This window comes from Aricia agestis, chromosome 10 (assembly GCF_905147365.1).
Source record: "Aricia agestis chromosome 10, ilAriAges1.1, whole genome shotgun sequence".
NCBI lineage: Eukaryota > Metazoa > Arthropoda > Insecta > Lepidoptera > Lycaenidae > Aricia > Aricia agestis.
The window spans coordinates 15,268,813-15,286,110 of NC_056415.1; the positions used below are offsets into that span (position 1 = coordinate 15,268,813).

Consider the following 17,298-nt stretch of genomic DNA (forward strand, 5'->3'; position numbering starts at 1 on the left):
TGTATATAACTGTATATAATCTTGATTTTTATGTATTTTTTCATTAAATAGGCTTTTGTAAATTAAATTTGGGGTTTTATCTTTAGGATGTTTAGTTAATTCAAGGTTTATAGGTAAATCAATATCGACCCACGAGCCGTAAGCGGGAGTTTTTTTAGGGAAAAATGATGGAAAACAAAAATGTATATCAGTTAAATATTGTTTAGCTCGAATACGCAGTGGTTTGGTCAGGTTAGATCTAATTTCATATTCAGCGTTAGACGAGGATTTTGTGAAAAATCCATAAATTGGACTGAAGGGTTGAGAGAAAATGTTAGTGGCATAAATTAGGACCAGCTGTTTTCTTCTGTAGGACAGTGGCATTTCCCCCGATTCTGCCAATATACTCATAACGGGACTTGTCTTAAAGGCACCGATATTTAATCTTAAAGCAGTGTTTTGTATGCTTTCTAAACATTTAAGATTGCTAAGTTTAGCGGAATCATAGAAAATAGCGCCATAATCTAATTTTTGTCTAATTGGAGCCTTATATGTATTAATTAAACAATTTTTATCAGCACCCCATGACAGTGATGATAAAACTATAGTAACACTCAATCTTTTATTACATTCTGTTTTTAATTTATTTAAATGTAATTTCCATGTCATTTTGGAGTCTAATGTTAAACCTAATATTTTATTACTTATTATAAATGTGTATTTATTTTCTTTTTCGTAAATACAATGTATTCTGTTTTACTTTTAGAGAATTTCAATCCAGATTTTCTTGACCAATCGAGAAGCCTATCTAGGGTATTTTGAATATTTTTTTATGTTGAATCTAAGATCTTACCAGAACAAGTTATCGTTAAGTCGTCTGCAAACAAAAAGCCTCTCAGAGGTTTATCTATACATGAAAGGACATCATTTATTGCCAGTAAAAATAAAACTACGCTTATAACCGATCCTTGGGGCAAACCATTTTCAATAATAACCTGATCAGAAACCGTACTATTAATTATTCTAACTTGAATCGTCCTCTTAGTTAAAATTTTTTTAACGAAAGCAAGCGTGTTTCCTATGATACTCAAGCCCTGCAAAATTTCGATCACTCTATGCTTCCACACCATCTCAATTGCCTTCTCAATATCAAGTGCTACAAAAACCAAATAATTATTATTAGCTAAAGAGTCTAAAATTTCACTTTCTATGTTCATTAATTGATCAGAGGATGACCTAAATTGACGAAATCCATATTGATAATTTGATAAATAGTTATTTACTTCTGCGTACCATTTAATTCTGTTGCTTACAATTTTTTCGAATACTTTGCACATGTTACAAGTTAATGCTATAGGTCTGTAACTTGATGGTGAACTAGCATCTTTGCCAGGCTTAAGTATTGGAATCACCACAGCTTCTCTCCAACAATCGGGAAACAACTGATTTTGCCACATATAATTATAAAGATTTAGTAAATATTTAAGTCCACTTTCGGGAAGATGCTTAATTATACCAATAGGGATGTTATCTGGCCCAGGACTAGAGTTTTTGCTTTGAGAGAGTACCAACATTAGTTCATGCATTAAAATATCTTTATTAATATGATCTAAATTATTGCGTAAATCAAAAATTATATTTTCGTTTTCCTTAGCCGATTTATAAATTTTAAATTCCTGTTCATAATTGTCAGTACTGGAATTAGCCGCAAAATTATCAGCTAGTAAGTCTGAAACTTCTTTTGGGCTCGTTATCAATGATCCATTATTATTTTTGAGCACGATATTGTTAGGGCCGCTATAAGTATTGTTAAATTTTTTTTTCCAGATTTCACTAATGGGTACATTAGTGAAATCTGCGCAAACATTTCAGCGAGTCAGATGATAGATAAATCCAATAATTCGTGCCATCGAAATTAACCTGGAATGATTCCGGAAGTAATTTTTCATCATCGGGACTTATGTACAACTGTCGTCTAAAACTTAATATATGGGAGAACCCAGGATACGGAACACCAATTTTAACAAAAGAAACAGGCGACAAAATTTCATTTTTTAATTCTTTAAACTGTTCTATATATAGTTGGGAATTACTGGAAAAACATTTGATAAAACTATGCGTTTATTTCTAGTTATTAATGGTTTTATCTCCAATACCATATTTTTAACTGTAATTTTCTTTTTGTCATCAATGAGTTCGTGTGCTGTTTTTTTCGAGTCTAAATAAATACAGATTCTAGCATTCGATATTCTCGAAATAAATCTTATAGAAGAAGCAGGTATCAAGGCGGTCAGTGCAACGAGGTATTCTCTTATCGTTATTCCATCGATTGAGTCTATTATAATCGCCTGATCTTTCTTCAGGAACGATAACGAAGAGGCGACATTGGCGTAACTTGTTTGTTTAGGTACTTGCTGAGGTTTTCTTGAGACGAAGCGGTAGGTTGAGACATAACGGTGAACGGGGTGAATATTAATTCTTTAGTGGGGTCGAACATTATAACACAAAGGGACTCCTGTTGCCAGGAGTGCCCTTATCAGTTAGGTTGTAAACACTCGTGTGAAAACAATTCGTATTTAACTAGCACAATAATTACGGACAAGTCGTGCGTCGCAGATCACACGTGCGTTCGCTGGGACAACCCGCGCGTAACTCTGGTTCCTTTTTTGTTTTAAAAAGATAGATGAGGTTTTTATCTTAAATAAATTCTTTACTTCAATGCTCTAAGTCAGATAGTTTACAAGTTATAACGATTTTCCTATGAAGTATAGGTCAGATTAGTATGAAGCCAGAGAAACATTTTTTTTTCTAAAGTAGGAGAATAGAAAATCAAACTCATGATTTATGGCATATCCTAGTGACAAATTGGCTATCAAATATTTTTTTTTCTAATTTATGAAAAAAAAAAATTCTCTAGCTTCATACTAATCTGACCTATACTTCATAGGAAAATCGTTATAACTTGTAAACTATCTGACTTAGAGCATTAAAGTAAAGAATTTATTTAAAATAAAAACCTCCTCTATCTTTTTAAAACAAAAAGAACCAGTTTGATGTGCTAGATTTATCACAAAAAGCCATTAATTAAAAAATACACATTTTTTTTTCTTAAAATTTGGTTTTTCTATGTTTAATTCCACGAAATTTATAACATATTGCCTGTGTAAGCGTAGTCCACAAGTTTAGCTATCAAATGAGACCTTTTTTATCTTCATAGGATATTTACATGAGAAGTACTGGTCAGATTAGTGTGAAAGCCCGAGAAAAACTAAAATGGCTGCCATTTTACAACCGTGAGAGAGAGATAAAATTTGAGGGCCAATTTGTCGATAAAATATGCCATAGATCATGACATTAATGGATCGGACACCGGTGTCGGGACACATTGTATATATATAATTGGAATCTTGGAATCGGATTGAACGATTTTCATGAAATTTAGTATTTAGGAGGTTTCGTGGGCGATAAATCGGTCTAGCTAGGAATTATTTTTCTGAAATGTCATTTTATTCGTGTTTTATCGAATACAGAGCAAGGCTCGGTAAATTAGCTGGCAAGTTTAATATCGTGTATGACAGATTTGAGATTCCACTCCTTTTTTTCGTTTATTTAAGAATAAGTAAGGTTTTGTTAAAAATTATAATTTATAACATAGCAATATATACCTATAAAGGGATTAATACTTAATAATCTTTCAAAATATGTTAAAATTGCCCTTTGACAAGCGGTCCCTTAAAATATTAAAATCAATCTGTCTGATACTCGTTGAGTACTTTAGCCCTTCAAAGATAATAAGCCCTTCAGACGATAACAAGATTGTAATTTCGGGTGTCTTTAACAGGATTTATTCTCTCTGTAAACGACCTTTGATGTGTATCAGTCGATTGGAAAATATCTATTATATAAAATATTATTATATACATTTCGTTCGCTTCGCCAAAGATCCAAAGAAATTATTAGACACATTTCAAATGAAAAACAAGTAGCTTGGGATTACAAAATATATGTTACGTCATACTCATACGTTCATTCATATTCTCATCTGTCTGTTTTTGTAACAGTCGAGTACCATCATATTTAGAATACGTTGAAATGTATGACGTACTTCACGTTTTACATAATATATTTGACTGTGAAAATACAGAGCAATTTTTTGTGATTTGTATGGGCGCCCCAGCGTCATGGGCTTGCCCATACAAGATTTTAGAAAACTATATCAGCGCAGCTACTTTCACAGTGAACTCTATACAGGGGGCTCATACACACCCTAAAGTATTATCACTTTTTGTTACATTCTGTATATCAGGGCTTCCCAAACTTATTTGTACTGTGACGCGCTTGGGACTTTGCCATTTCTTTACGACGTCCCTGGGACAGTGTTGCGACACCCCGGGACTTCGCGACGCACAGTTTGGGAAGCCCTGCTGTATATTATAAAAACAATTTAAATCATATAACAAAAAAAAAAAAAAACACACACACGGTCACTTACAGCTTTTTGGCAGTTTGAACCGTGGGCGTGGTATGAAATGGTCAGCGGTTTTCCTCCAGGCCTCGTAAAGCCGCTGCTTACAGATCCGCCCGATCGACATACGCATCATCAACATTAGACGCCCTGTAACATTATTGATATGAATAATAGGGAACGTGTACGGAACTATAGTTAGCATATGTGAAGTAAATAAAAGAGTATAAGTTTCCACTGGCTTAGGTGATCGAGACCGGCTTCGAAGTAACTTGAAGGATGACCATGACCAAGCCCATGTTTTTTTTTAATAATATACTGAGGCAAATGAGCAAACGGATCACCTGATGGAAAGCAACTTTGGTCACCCATGGACATTCGCACTATGAGAAGACCTACAAGTCCATGTTATCCCTTCAGCTGTGCCGGCCATATTGAAAAAAAAGCGCATCTGTGGGGCCACTTCTGGATTATAACTATGTCATTGGAATCTGTATGAATTAAGCTGAGATAATAAAAACAAATTAATCCAATCTTGCTATGTTAGGTTTTATTAATTTAATTTGAAATGGGAATTACAAAAAAATAAATAAGTTTTTTGTCGTTTTAATAAAAAAAATGAAAAATTATTTAAAATATTTTTATTAAATTTACATAAATATACGTTATTTAACATTCATCAATAAGAAAAACACTCGAGCTCCTAGAGCGTGGTCAACTGCAGTTGAAGGGTTATAGAGAAGACAACATATTGTATAATGTTATTAGCAACTAACCTAAAGACTTCTGCGATGGGTACATATTTTATTTCGTCCATGTTGCAGATTGCAAACGTGCGTTTTGAAATATAATAATTACTATTAACTTATTTTAATTTAATAAGTAACTTATAATTTATTTCTTACCTTTTCTCGGTTTGTGTCCTATTTTGTACACATGGCATCGTTTGCACCGGCCCCTGGAGTCCCAAAGGTGGATACTTTTCTTCTTCGGTGTTTCAATTTTAGAAGCTGTCGTGTCGTTATTGTGATTGATAACATCATCTGCTAGTTTTTTCTTTACATATTCATCCAAAGTATGATTGATAACATCAATCACTACTTTACTTGCTTCAGATTCATCTGAAATATTTGTAGATTCTGAAAAATAATGATTTTTATACTCTAAATAATACTGGTACTTTATTATTTAATTTTAATATTGTTAGGATACGGCCCTTTGTAGTTGCGTTAAGCTACAGTGACTTTATTCATCACGTGCGACCAACAGCACTGCTGTTACTTATTGACATCAAATTATGCTGCTTCAATCCAAAAGGTCGTATCCTCATATATTTTTAAATTTGATAGTACCTAAAGGTTTAGGAAGACCGTCAATTTCATCCTTTGTATCATCTAATATATTTTCTTTTGTCTGTTTAATTACTACACTTGTAAGATCATGTTCAATATTAGATTCCTTCAAATCTTCATTAGCGTTACCGTCATAATTAATTTCACACATTTCGGATATGACAAATTCTTGATCTAGAAGAAAATAAAAACTTATTATTATTGAAAACTAGCTGTTTAACCGATTTTCGATAAAACACGAATAAAATGACATTTTCTAAAAATGATTCCTAGCTAGATCGAATTATCGCCCCCGAAACCCCCTATATACTAAATTTCATGAAAATCGTTGGAGCCGATTCCGAGATTCCAATTATATATATATATATATATATATATATATATATATATATATATATATATATATATATATATATATATATATATATATATATATATATATATATATATATATATACATACAAGAATTGCTCGTTTAAAGATATAAGATATAATAATATAATCTTAATATAATCTTTTTATACAGTGTGTGATGTGTGATGTGGACTTATTGAAAAACCGTTCATTCATCGAGGGTATCTTTTGATATTAAAAATCGAACATTCTAATTTTGTGATCAAAAGATTTTATAAAAGCCGAAACTCATTTACGAAATTGTTTTTTATCCTTCGATGCGACATTAGCTGGAAGTACTTAAACCTTTCTAAATTAAGAATAATGCCATTTAAAAGCTTATTCAAAAACATAACACAATGTACCCATTGTATATCACACACAGTGTCAATAATAGTCAGCACTTTATATAATATTTCTCAAACAATAATCGTTATACCATTAACACCAGATACTCAGCCAAGAATTTCAAGTCGTTTTTCAAAATAATGGCTATATTGAAAGTAAAGGTACCGTTCCGATTAATGCGGCAAACGACCGCAGCCGACAAACAAATTTAAAATAAAATGCCACTTTATAGTATGGGCATATGTTTTATTTTGCTCTACACCAGCGGTCGGCAACCTTTTGGCAGGCAAGGGCCACATGGTGGCAAAACAAACTAAACGCGGGCTGCAGGCCTCATACTCGTATTAACCCTTAGAAGCTCAGTATGTGTCTACACATAATGAAGGGAAATGAGATTAGTGTTTGTTATAAAATGACACGAACAGCTACTTTCTTAAGAGGCAATTACTACTGGCAATATTACAAAACACTATTTTTGATACGTCATATTATAAATTATTCATAATACATTCACGGGCCGCGTATTACCGACCACTGTTCTACACCATTACAAAACAGTGGCGGCATGGGTCACTAGAGCAATATCTGTAGGAAATGAACCGTGTAGGCTATGCCATAAAGTGGCATATTTGCCTGAATTTTTGTCGGTCGCGGTCACCTGCGGCAGAGATCGGAAAATCACCTTAACGTGTAATGTTCCTTCTGCATCCCGTATTGAAATGTACATTGTAATATTTCACCATAAACAGAAGTTAATTTATATGCGGAAAGGTGAAATCATAATTCATAAAGAATTTGCATCGAACAAATAAAATGTATTATCTACGTTTATGTTAGAAAATAATAATACTAAATATGACAGTTAATGATTATTATGATGCTAATTACCTACATCACATTAACAATATGGCATATGGAACGGCATAAGTTTGTGAGTGTGCGTTCCAACTTATGTAATCGAAAACTACTGAATGGACTTTATTATGTTAAGTCGTATTGACTCCGTATTAATGAATAGCTAACTTTTATCAAAAAACTTCAATGTCCCCTCAAATACTCGAATAAATTTTAAATGTGTTGGGGCCAAAAGCTTTGTGTGGAAATGTTTAAAATATTATTATACTACATGACGCCCGCAACTCCATTGCGCCAAAATTCATTTATCCCAAGATAACCTTACATTTTTCCGGGGTAAAAAGTATCCTATATCCTTTCCCGGGACTCAAAGTATCTCCATGCCTCAGCAAAATCGGTTCAGCGGTTTGGGTGCGAAGAGGTAACAGACATACAGACTTTCGCATTTATTATATTAGTATGGATATGAATACCTATAAAGATATTGTTATTCTGCAAATCGATTTCACTGTCAATGTTCGGTATCGGTCTTGTGAGGTCCACACGCTGTACTTCAGTTTCGAATACATCTGAAATTAATATACATGGTATTAATTTTATCGCTACATTACGGCCAGTATACGACGGTGACGCTATCCTAGTAAATAAAACTGATCCACAAGTCACGTATAAAAGCTAATGAATATTTACACACTATCAAAAAAGTTGAAAGCAACTTAGAAGCGTATTTAAAACGTTCACACCCATACATACACACGTGTAGAAACTTAGCTCAAACATATCTGCGTCGTTGCAGTTATAAACTTTGTTCAAATATTTTACAAAAACCTAGAATGAAGTCAAAGCTTCGAAGCAGTCAAGCAAAAACTTATTCAAAATTGTGATGTCAAGCTATAATACTAGATACGTGGGAGAGCCATGCTTCGGCACAAATGGGCCGGCTCGACCGGAGAAATACCACGTTCTCACAGAAAACCGGCGTGAAACGGCGTTAGCGCTGTGTTTCGCCGAGTGAGTGAGTTTACCGGAGGCCCAATCCCCTACCCTAATCCCTTCCCTACCCTCCCCTATTCCCATCCCTACCTTCCCCTATTCCCTTCCCTTCCCATCCCTACCCTCCCCTATTACCCTATTCCCTCTTAAAAGGCTGGCAACGCACCTGCAGCTCTTCTGATGCTGCGAGTGTCCATGGGCGAAGGAAGTTGCTTTCCATCAGGTATATATATCTACACTACTATTATAAAGAGGAAAGATTTGATTTTTTGTTTGTTTGTTTGTTTGTTTGAGTCGAATAGGCTCCGAAACTACTGGACCGATTTGAAAAATTCTTTTACCATTGGAATCCTGCATTATTTCTGCTGAACATAGGCTAATTTTTATTTTGGAAAAATATAAGGTTCCGTAAGATATTTGGGATTTTCGGACGCAAGGTTTAAAAAATCAACCAGAAAAGTTACTTATTTTGCGTACGCTGCCTAAACTATAAAAGATAGAGGCATAAAATGTTCTAAGTAATTATAGATCTTTTAAATATCTACAAAAAAGTCCGCGACACACTATACCTATCTATGTTGAGTGAGGCACAATAACCATTTTTTTATTAAAAAATCTAGAATTTTTTTTGGACTATATTTAAATGCGTTTATTTAAATCATGCTATTGACCCTTATCAAAATAAATTATTTCATCACTAAGTACAGTTAATGTAGATAATATTTGGTCTTTGAATGATTAAAATTGGACGTTTGGTTTTAATGTTATGGCGAAATTAAAATATTACGATTTCTGCTGCACGTTGCGAATTGGGCGTCAAGACGCGATGCGCGGGTGTGCGTGCGGTAGGGGAGAGATTTAATTATCAGTGCCACAGACTCGCCCGGAGAGTCCACGTAAATATTACCTCGATCGTGGGAATCGCAGACACAATAGATTTTCAATAGTTATGCGACAGCCGGGTGCTGCTTTATTGATTTGATATTGACTATCGTGCTTCATTATTATAATCCTAATTTCAAAAAAGCTTTAAAAGTTATGACTACGAAAGTAATATTTTTAGAACTTTTTAAAATAAGTTTTGAATGACTATTATTTTTTATTGCTATTATAATTAATTAATTTCTTTAACTATAAATCTCCAATAGCGGCAGCCGGCTGCCAGCATAACAATTGAAGATCTATTGTGTCTGCGATACCCACGATGCCGATGCACGATGGAAGTATTAATGCATATTTTTTAATCCACACTATTTCTGCTGAATATAGGCTATATTTAATGAGAGAAAAAAGGGAACCGTATTAAGTGTTAATAATTGTGTGAAAAATCTACCAAAATATTCCTTCTTGCTTATCCATACTAATATTATAAATGCGAAAGTATCTCTGTCTGTCTGTCTGTCTGTCTGTCTTGCTTTCACGCCAAAACTACTGAACCGATTGCAATGAAATTTTGTACACAGTTATTCTAGAGTCTGAGAAAGGACATAGGCTACATTTTGATGTGGGAAAATATCTTATTTCCATGAAAATATCGATGAAAATGAATTCGCATTGCGCGTGGCCAGCGCTCATCCCGGGGGTCCTGGGTTCGAGTCCCGCAGGCGGAACAAAAAGTTTTCAATGTTCCTGGGTCTTGGATGTGTATTAAAATAAAATTTCAAAAATCTTAAACATATTTTATGTATAATATTATAAAAAATCCAGAAATATATCGATGCAATGAACATTTTAGTTCTAATACGATTCAGCAGATGGCGTTTTAATTTTTACTTTATTGTAACATAGAACTAATCATACTCATTAGTTAGTATGTTTTTGTTTATCTATACTATAATATTATAAATGCGAAAGTATCTCTGTCTGTCTGTCTGTCTCGCTTTCACGCCAAAACTACTGAACCGATTGTAATGAAATTTTGTACACAGATAGTCTAAAGCCTGAGAAAGGACATAGGCTACTTTTTAACTGGAAAAAGGGGTTGTGAGGGGGTGAAAATTCGTAAATTTGGTCAAATTAAGTTAGTTCCAAAAACTCAAAATAGATGGCGCCAAGAGTCCCCTAGATCGCGCTATCGCTTGCTCATGCGTATTTCTATAAGAGGTGGTACCATGTTGAAATGCGTTTTTCGATTCTTTCGATTGTTATAAGTACACGTTATTAATAACTCACCTACCAACTTAGATATCAAATTCAAAAACAACAGCGCCAAAACTACTGAACCGATTGTAATGAAATTTTGTACACAGATAGTCTAAAGCCTGAGAAAGGACATAGGCTACTTCTTACTGGAAAAAGGGGTTGTAAGGGGGTGTTTATGCGTAAATTTGTTCAAATTAAGTTAGTTCCAAAAACTGGAACAGATGGCGCCAAGAGTCGCCTAGATCGCGCTATCGCATGCTCATATGTATTTCTATAAGAGGTGGTACCATGTTGAGTTAATATTTGCGATTCTTTCGATTGTTGTACATGTTATTAAATAACTCACCTACCAACATAGATATCAGAAACAGTCTACCAATAATAAATAGTTTATGGGCATTGGGCAAAGCTAAGGTTGTGTAATGCATTATGCAGCTAAGTTGTGTAACGCTAAATAAGCTTTAAAATTTGGTTTAATTAATTAAATTAATTAAGTAAAAAAAAATCATATTATGTGCACACTACACGGCTGTTTTGGGTATTTTGATTTAAGGGGTACCAGGGTTTTAAAAAGCTTTTGACACCAATTTTGTTGACACCGCGCGCTATAAACTGAAGTCCACGCGGACGAAGTCGCGGGCAACAGCTAGTTATATATATATAAATATTTATTTATATTTTACAAAGACCTAGAACGAAAGCAAAGTTTCGAAGCAGTCAAGCAAAAACTTATTCAAAATTGTGAAATCAAGCTGGGTTTGACATAGCCCGACCTTACATACATATACCTTGTGCCTATCAATCTCTGACAATACCTTGAGTAATTTTCAAGTGATGAATTTCTTGTACGAGGTTTTGTATCCTGATACTTATAGATGCATTAGATTCTTTAGTATTTAACGTCGCTTTCTTCGATATGGGCCGTGGAATGAGACTCGGCTTTATCTTGAAATCACTTCCTTGAACAAAATATATTAAAACTTCTTTAAGCGCGTCGATCATTTTAGTTGCAAAAGAGTCACTCATGATTGTCATTTTATGAGGTAGTAGACGGGTGGTAGACGGATGTGCGCCCTTATTTTATGGTTTTTACAATACAAAAGAAAAATAAAAGTACCTTTAATATTTTTATCATTCGTATTGTAAGGTGCTTGATTAGAAGTTTCTGCAATCTTTTCAGCGTTTTTGTAATCTTGTTTCTTATTGTCTATAAGTTTCTTTTTATTGTCTGAAATTTAGATTTTTTAGCTCAAGACTTAAGATGACTTTGACTTAAAAAAGAACAACGTAGCACGTTGGAACGTCGTAACTCGTAGTATATTGTAGAATCTTCGTATAACTTAGCTACGTCACTGCACATTGCGTCGTCGAACAAATTTGTGACGTCGTAGAACGTAGCTACGACATAGCCAATTACTACGTACAATATTGTGACGTCGTAGAACGTAGCTACGACGTAGCCAATTACTACGTACAATATTGTGACGTCGTAGAACGTAGCTACGACGTAGCCAATTACTACGTACAATATTGTGACGTCGTAGAACGTAGCTACGACGTAGCCAATTACTACGTACAATATTGTGACGTCGTAGAACGTAGCTACGACGTAGCCAATTACTACGTACAATATTGTGACGTCGTAGAACGTAGCTACGACGTAGCCAATTACTACGCACAATATTGTGACGTCGTAGAACGTAGCTACGACGTAGCCAATTACTACGTACAATATTGTGACGTCGTAGAACGTAGCTACGACGTAGCCAATTACTACGTACAATATTGTGACGTCGTAGAACGTAGCTACGACGTAGCCAATTACTACGCACAATATTGTGACGTCGTAGAACGTAGCTACGACGTAGCCAATTACTACGTACAATATTGTGACGTCGTAGAACGTAGCTACGACGTAGCCAATTACTACGCACAATATTGTGACGTCGTAGAACGTAGCTACGACGTAGCCAATTACTACGTACAATATTGTGACGTCGTAGAACGTAGCTACGACGTAGCCAATTACTACGCACAATATTGTGACGTCGTAGAACGTAGCTACGACGTAGCCAATTACTACGTACAATATTGTGACGTCGTAGAACGTAGCTACGACATAGCCAATTACTACGTACAATATTGTGACGTCGTAGAACGTAGCTACGACGTAGCCAATTACTACGTACAATATTGTGACTTCGTAGAACGTAGCTACGACGTAGCCAATTACTACGTACAATATTGTGACGTCGTAGAACGTAGCTACGACGTAGCCAATTACTACGTACAATATTGTGACGTCGTAGAACGTAGCTACGACGTCGCCAATTACTACGTACAATATTGTCACGTCGTAGAACGTAGCTACGACGTAGCCAATTACTACGTACAATATTGTGACGTCGTAGAACGTAGCTACGACGTAGCAAATTGATACGTAAACTTAATTACGACATAGAAAATTTAGTCGAGTATATTATATCTACAATATATTATAATACTGGTCTATTAAACTTATTAAGCCTCTTCATCCTCCTACATAATATCAGCTTTTAGAAGATGATTTGGTGAAATAATGTCATGTAAAAAAAATTATACTTGCCACTGTTATTTTTCCATTTCCTTCGTATTTCATTGTACTTTGATGACTTATATGGGCATTCTACAGTTGAGTTCATAGTATCTATGTAAAAGTATAAAAATATAAATATAAAACTTGTTTTCTAATGAAAACACCATTTTATCTTAATATTTTTGTCGTTTTTATTTTCATTGGTAAGTATTATGTATATTGTCATTTTTATTATGTTGTAAAATAGAATAAAACTCCTCCTCAGTAGTCAAATTGAACTTTGCTTAAATAGAGAAGGAAGAAGTACTAATTATAGTAATAATAATAATTATTATACTCACTGTTCCTTAGTTCTTGTAAATCTTTTTGGTGAATGCAGTTGTGGACCTTGGCAAACATTTAAGTTGGAAATTCACTGGATTAGGTTAGAATATTTTTCTCCCCAAAAATGAAAACATTAGAATATAATTTAAAAACTTTATGAAATAACTCGCAACATAGTAAAGATATTTTTATTCACTTAAGATTTTGCAGTTACATATGAACATTTGGATTCATATTATCAATAAAAATATTTTTTTCTTTTACAATTTTGTGTACAAAATTCATTTTGGCATTATTTTGACACTCCATTATAGGTCGAGTTCTGCCAGAAGTCAAGTTTCTTCTATAAAAAAGTTTTGAAATGAAAAAAATATTTATTTAGTTTATGGTTATTCCATTCTGGTTTATTGCAACTTTCTTTTCTGGTCTTGGTGACTGTGCTTGCTCAGCTTTGACTTCTTCAAGTTTTTTCACTAAATCCTCTGATACGCTGGCTACTATTTCTTTCAGGTTTTTTGCTGCAAATAAAAGCTTTTTTTAGTATTGAAATACACTGACTTCCATTATACAAGTACGCTGGACTTACGATACTCCTTGAAATTACTGCTGGTTTTTGTGCCTATTTGAAGCGGAATCAGCGCCCCCAATGCAGGGGAAAAGAACTAAATTTGACGTAAAAATGGCGCTGAATGCTGATAGCAGTAGTGGGAGTACTTATAATATCAATACTAGTTTCTACAAACAATAGCGATTAAGCGGCCATTTGCGAGTTACGTCAGATTTAGTTCTCTTCCTTCGCATTGGGGGCGCTGGTTCCGCTTCAAATAGGCACAACAAGCAGGTGGGTATAAAAAGCCCAGCGTACTTGTATTATATGGAGGTCTGTGTTGAAATATAAAATAGGAGTTTGATGACCAAAACGAAGAGAATAAAGCGACATACCTTTTTTTATTATGTAGAATTTTGTCATGAAGTAATTTATAAACATTCGATTTTTTTTGTAGATTCGTCAGGATTTTCATCAAAGTTAAAGTTGAAGGTACCTTACCAACTTTGACCCAGACCGGCCTAAGTAGAACCTAATAGTAAGCTTAGCTATTTTGCATTACAGTTACCTGTTTTCTTATTAAATTCGTCAGCTATTAACGATATTTTCCGAAGTGTGGCTACGTGCTTCGTTAGTTCCCCAGCTATATCCTGTTCTTTCATCCCTACAGTATTTGGTTCCATTTTTGCTGTAACATGTTCTATGGGTCCATTGTTAACAAGAATACTGGACGTTTGAATATTTTTGACATGTATATCAGTTTGCATGCCATTGTTTTTCACGATTTCTGGATTTTCAAATATAGGTGTAAGGTTTTTAGGCTTTGAATCGTCAATTTTTGTTATTACTTCACCTGGTGGTTCAGGGATTATATTATCATCTTTTAATATTAATCTATCATCATCTGGCACGTGACTAAAGTTTGTATCTCGTTGAACATTATTTTCAGTAGGATTTTCTTGTACAGAAGTATTCGCTTCCAATGTTTTAGGGACTTCAACTGGCAATGTCTTAGCTATGTTTTCTTTAGTTGAATCTACAACAACAAATTTTATGTAAAAAATTCTGTACAGTATCAGAATGTAAGTACGTTATTGCAAGTAATAGTTGTAAGTAATATACTCACTAGCGTCATTATTTGTATCTTCTTTGGCTTTCTTCTTCATTTTAAATTTTTTGGTCAAATCAGCGAAAAATGTGGAGCAAGCTGACCCTATAATGTTATATAATTATTCCACCTCTAATAGAATTAATGCTCTATACTTGATATTATAATAATGTTATTTAAAGCCTATTTTTCTTTTTTTACTTACTACCTCAGTATAATAGCTAGTAGACACAGCCTCAAAAATGATAATTTTTAATAAAATTTCCCAATAAAATTTTATAGGAAAAGTTTTAATGTCGAGACGTCTCTTTATTACCTGTTTATATTTGAGTATTGCTATAAAACGTATTTTTTACCTTCGCATTTCATTTTCTTAGATTGTACTGGTTTGTCTGATCTTTTTCCCCGTTTTAATGGGTTGCTTTTTAATTTATCCATTTTTGATTAAAACTGAAACAACATTAATATATTTATATTAAGAAATTATTAGATTATTATCAAATTAAGATGCTTTGTTTGTTTGTTTCCCGCAATTTCTATTGGCACATAATAATTTGTTTTATACACTTTGCTCCAAATAGAAACTGTCCTTTTCTTTTTATCGGGTCTCATAGAACCTCCATACCAACCCAAACCGCTTCAGCAGTTTAAGCGCGAAGAGCTAATAGAGCAACACGTCATTTGAAATATTAAACACGGGTATCGTGTATAAAACTTGTAATGCAATTTTTAAGCAGCAATTTTCTGTGTATAATGGGTTTAACAAAGTAACTGTCATTGCAACGCTTCGTGCATTCTGCATTGTGGGGACAGCTATAATTTGCTTCTCTCGGGTTTAGCTCGTGAATGGCGACAGTAATGTTAGCGATTAACATTTTGAACAAAAGCTGAAATATTAAGGCTACACCACAATAGAGTAAGACTAATATTAAGGCAAGGTAGACCTTCAAATATTTACACTAACATAAGCGTTGTTTCACGCAGGTTTTACGAGAGGCCGTGTTATTCTAACAGAGCGTTTCTTTTAAACTGAATCCTAATAAGTATGTTTGAGATCCGAAAAATGGTATCTATTAAGAGTTTGGTACATACATAATGAAATAAGTACGGGGAGATAATAATATATTATATTATGCTACTTTTTAGCGACAAAATCTATGATGCCAGATTGGCAGCAAGATTTCTTTTGTTGGGTATCTACTAATAAAATAAAGATGAATTCATATTAAAAGCCTCGTGATACCCACCAAAATGTCCATCCGTATAATGTGTAGGATTTTACAAAAAAGAGTAATTCACGCTGAAAATCCAGCGACTAGGAATTAATTTTGTCAAATTTTCTATTTATTATATTTTGACAATTCTTCGATCATTTATGTCAAAATATTTTTTTATTTAATATGTAATTTTGGCTAATGTAAGGAACTTTTTTGTTATGTACATTACATTTTTAATTACCTATTTTTACCTATTTTTAATCTCCATATTATTACATCAAAATTGTTAAGAGGGAACAGACTGGCACTCTTTCGCATTGTATTATATTTGTATAGATTAATTTACAGCAACCCCTTTGAGTTGACATTAAAAAATGAAGCGTGAAGCGTTCTGGCGTTAATTTTAATAATGGTCCTCTCTTTGTAAAAAAGCTCAGCTGAAACTTTGATCCTATCGTTACAAGTGGAAATGTATTCTGTGTAAATTTATCAGTGTCTCGCATATTTATAAGATACAATATAAACGCCATTTTATAATCTCGATTAAAGTGATTTATTAAGGCACTAGATGAAACCCGCAACTCCGGTGTGCTAAAATTCGTTTATGTGCGGGAATCGTACATTTTTTCGGGATAAAAAGTATTCTATATCCTTTTCCGGGACTCAAAGTATCTTCATACCAAATTTCAGCAAAATCTGTTTAGCTGTTTGAGCGTGAAGAGGTAATAGACAGACAGACACACTTTCGCGTTTATAATATTAGTATGGAAGTATGGATTGCATAACTTTTATCGCGGGCTTTGATCGCGGCGACAGAATCAAGAAATTCCGTAACGAAAAAAACCTAACACCCCAACTCCGATTCCGGTCCGGTCGGTGCCGCGTTGAAGTACATTGTCTATCGTAACCAGCGACCACATAACCCAAATCGTAACGATGTTTGTGTGCGTACGACTAGACGTATGGAAATTATAATTGCCTAAGTTGACAAAAAATGCTA

At 34.0% G+C, this 17,298-nt stretch overlaps 2 protein-coding genes across 2 annotated transcripts in view; both read right to left on the reverse strand.

Annotated features, from left to right (window-relative positions):
* The window catches only part of LOC121731289, a 58,389-nt gene extending 44,820 nt beyond the window's left edge, over positions 1 to 13,569 (reverse strand). Inside the window, exons 1-8 of the mRNA XM_042120659.1 lie at positions 13,444 to 13,569; positions 13,133 to 13,213; positions 11,645 to 11,755; positions 11,343 to 11,486; positions 7,866 to 7,961; positions 5,797 to 5,970; positions 5,350 to 5,583; positions 4,472 to 4,594 (exon numbers count right to left, since the gene is read on the reverse strand). Coding sequence (XP_041976593.1) covers positions 4,472 to 4,594; positions 5,350 to 5,583; positions 5,797 to 5,970; positions 7,866 to 7,961; positions 11,343 to 11,486; positions 11,645 to 11,755; positions 13,133 to 13,213; positions 13,444 to 13,501 — 1,021 coding nt within the window. The 5' untranslated portion in view covers positions 13,502 to 13,569. The remainder of the gene's footprint in view (positions 1 to 4,471; positions 4,595 to 5,349; positions 5,584 to 5,796; positions 5,971 to 7,865; positions 7,962 to 11,342; positions 11,487 to 11,644; positions 11,756 to 13,132; positions 13,214 to 13,443) is intronic.
* Positions 13,570 to 13,617: 48 nt separating this feature from the next.
* LOC121731259 lies at positions 13,618 to 16,422 on the reverse strand. Its single transcript, XM_042120622.1, has 5 exons — positions 16,329 to 16,422; positions 15,438 to 15,531; positions 15,100 to 15,186; positions 14,542 to 15,009; positions 13,618 to 13,944 (listed from the first exon to the last, which is right to left on the reverse strand). The coding sequence occupies exons 2-5, from the start codon at positions 15,517 to 15,519 to the stop codon at positions 13,805 to 13,807; spliced, it is 777 nt and encodes a 258-aa protein (XP_041976556.1). The 5' UTR covers positions 15,520 to 15,531; positions 16,329 to 16,422; the 3' UTR covers positions 13,618 to 13,804.
* Positions 16,423 to 17,298: the final 876 nt, after the last annotated feature.

Coding starts and splice junctions, on each gene's coding strand:
- LOC121731259 (XM_042120622.1), bottom strand. CDS start 15,519: ATGGATAAATTAAAAAGCAACCCATTAAAACGGGGAAAAAGATCAGAC. Junction 15,010..15,099: donor AGATACAAATAATGACGCTA/GTGAGTATATTA, acceptor TTGTTGTTGTAG/ATTCAACTAAAGAAAACATA. Junction 13,945..14,541: donor CGAATTTAATAAGAAAACAG/GTAACTGTAATG, acceptor TTTTATTTGCAG/CAAAAAACCTGAAAGAAATA.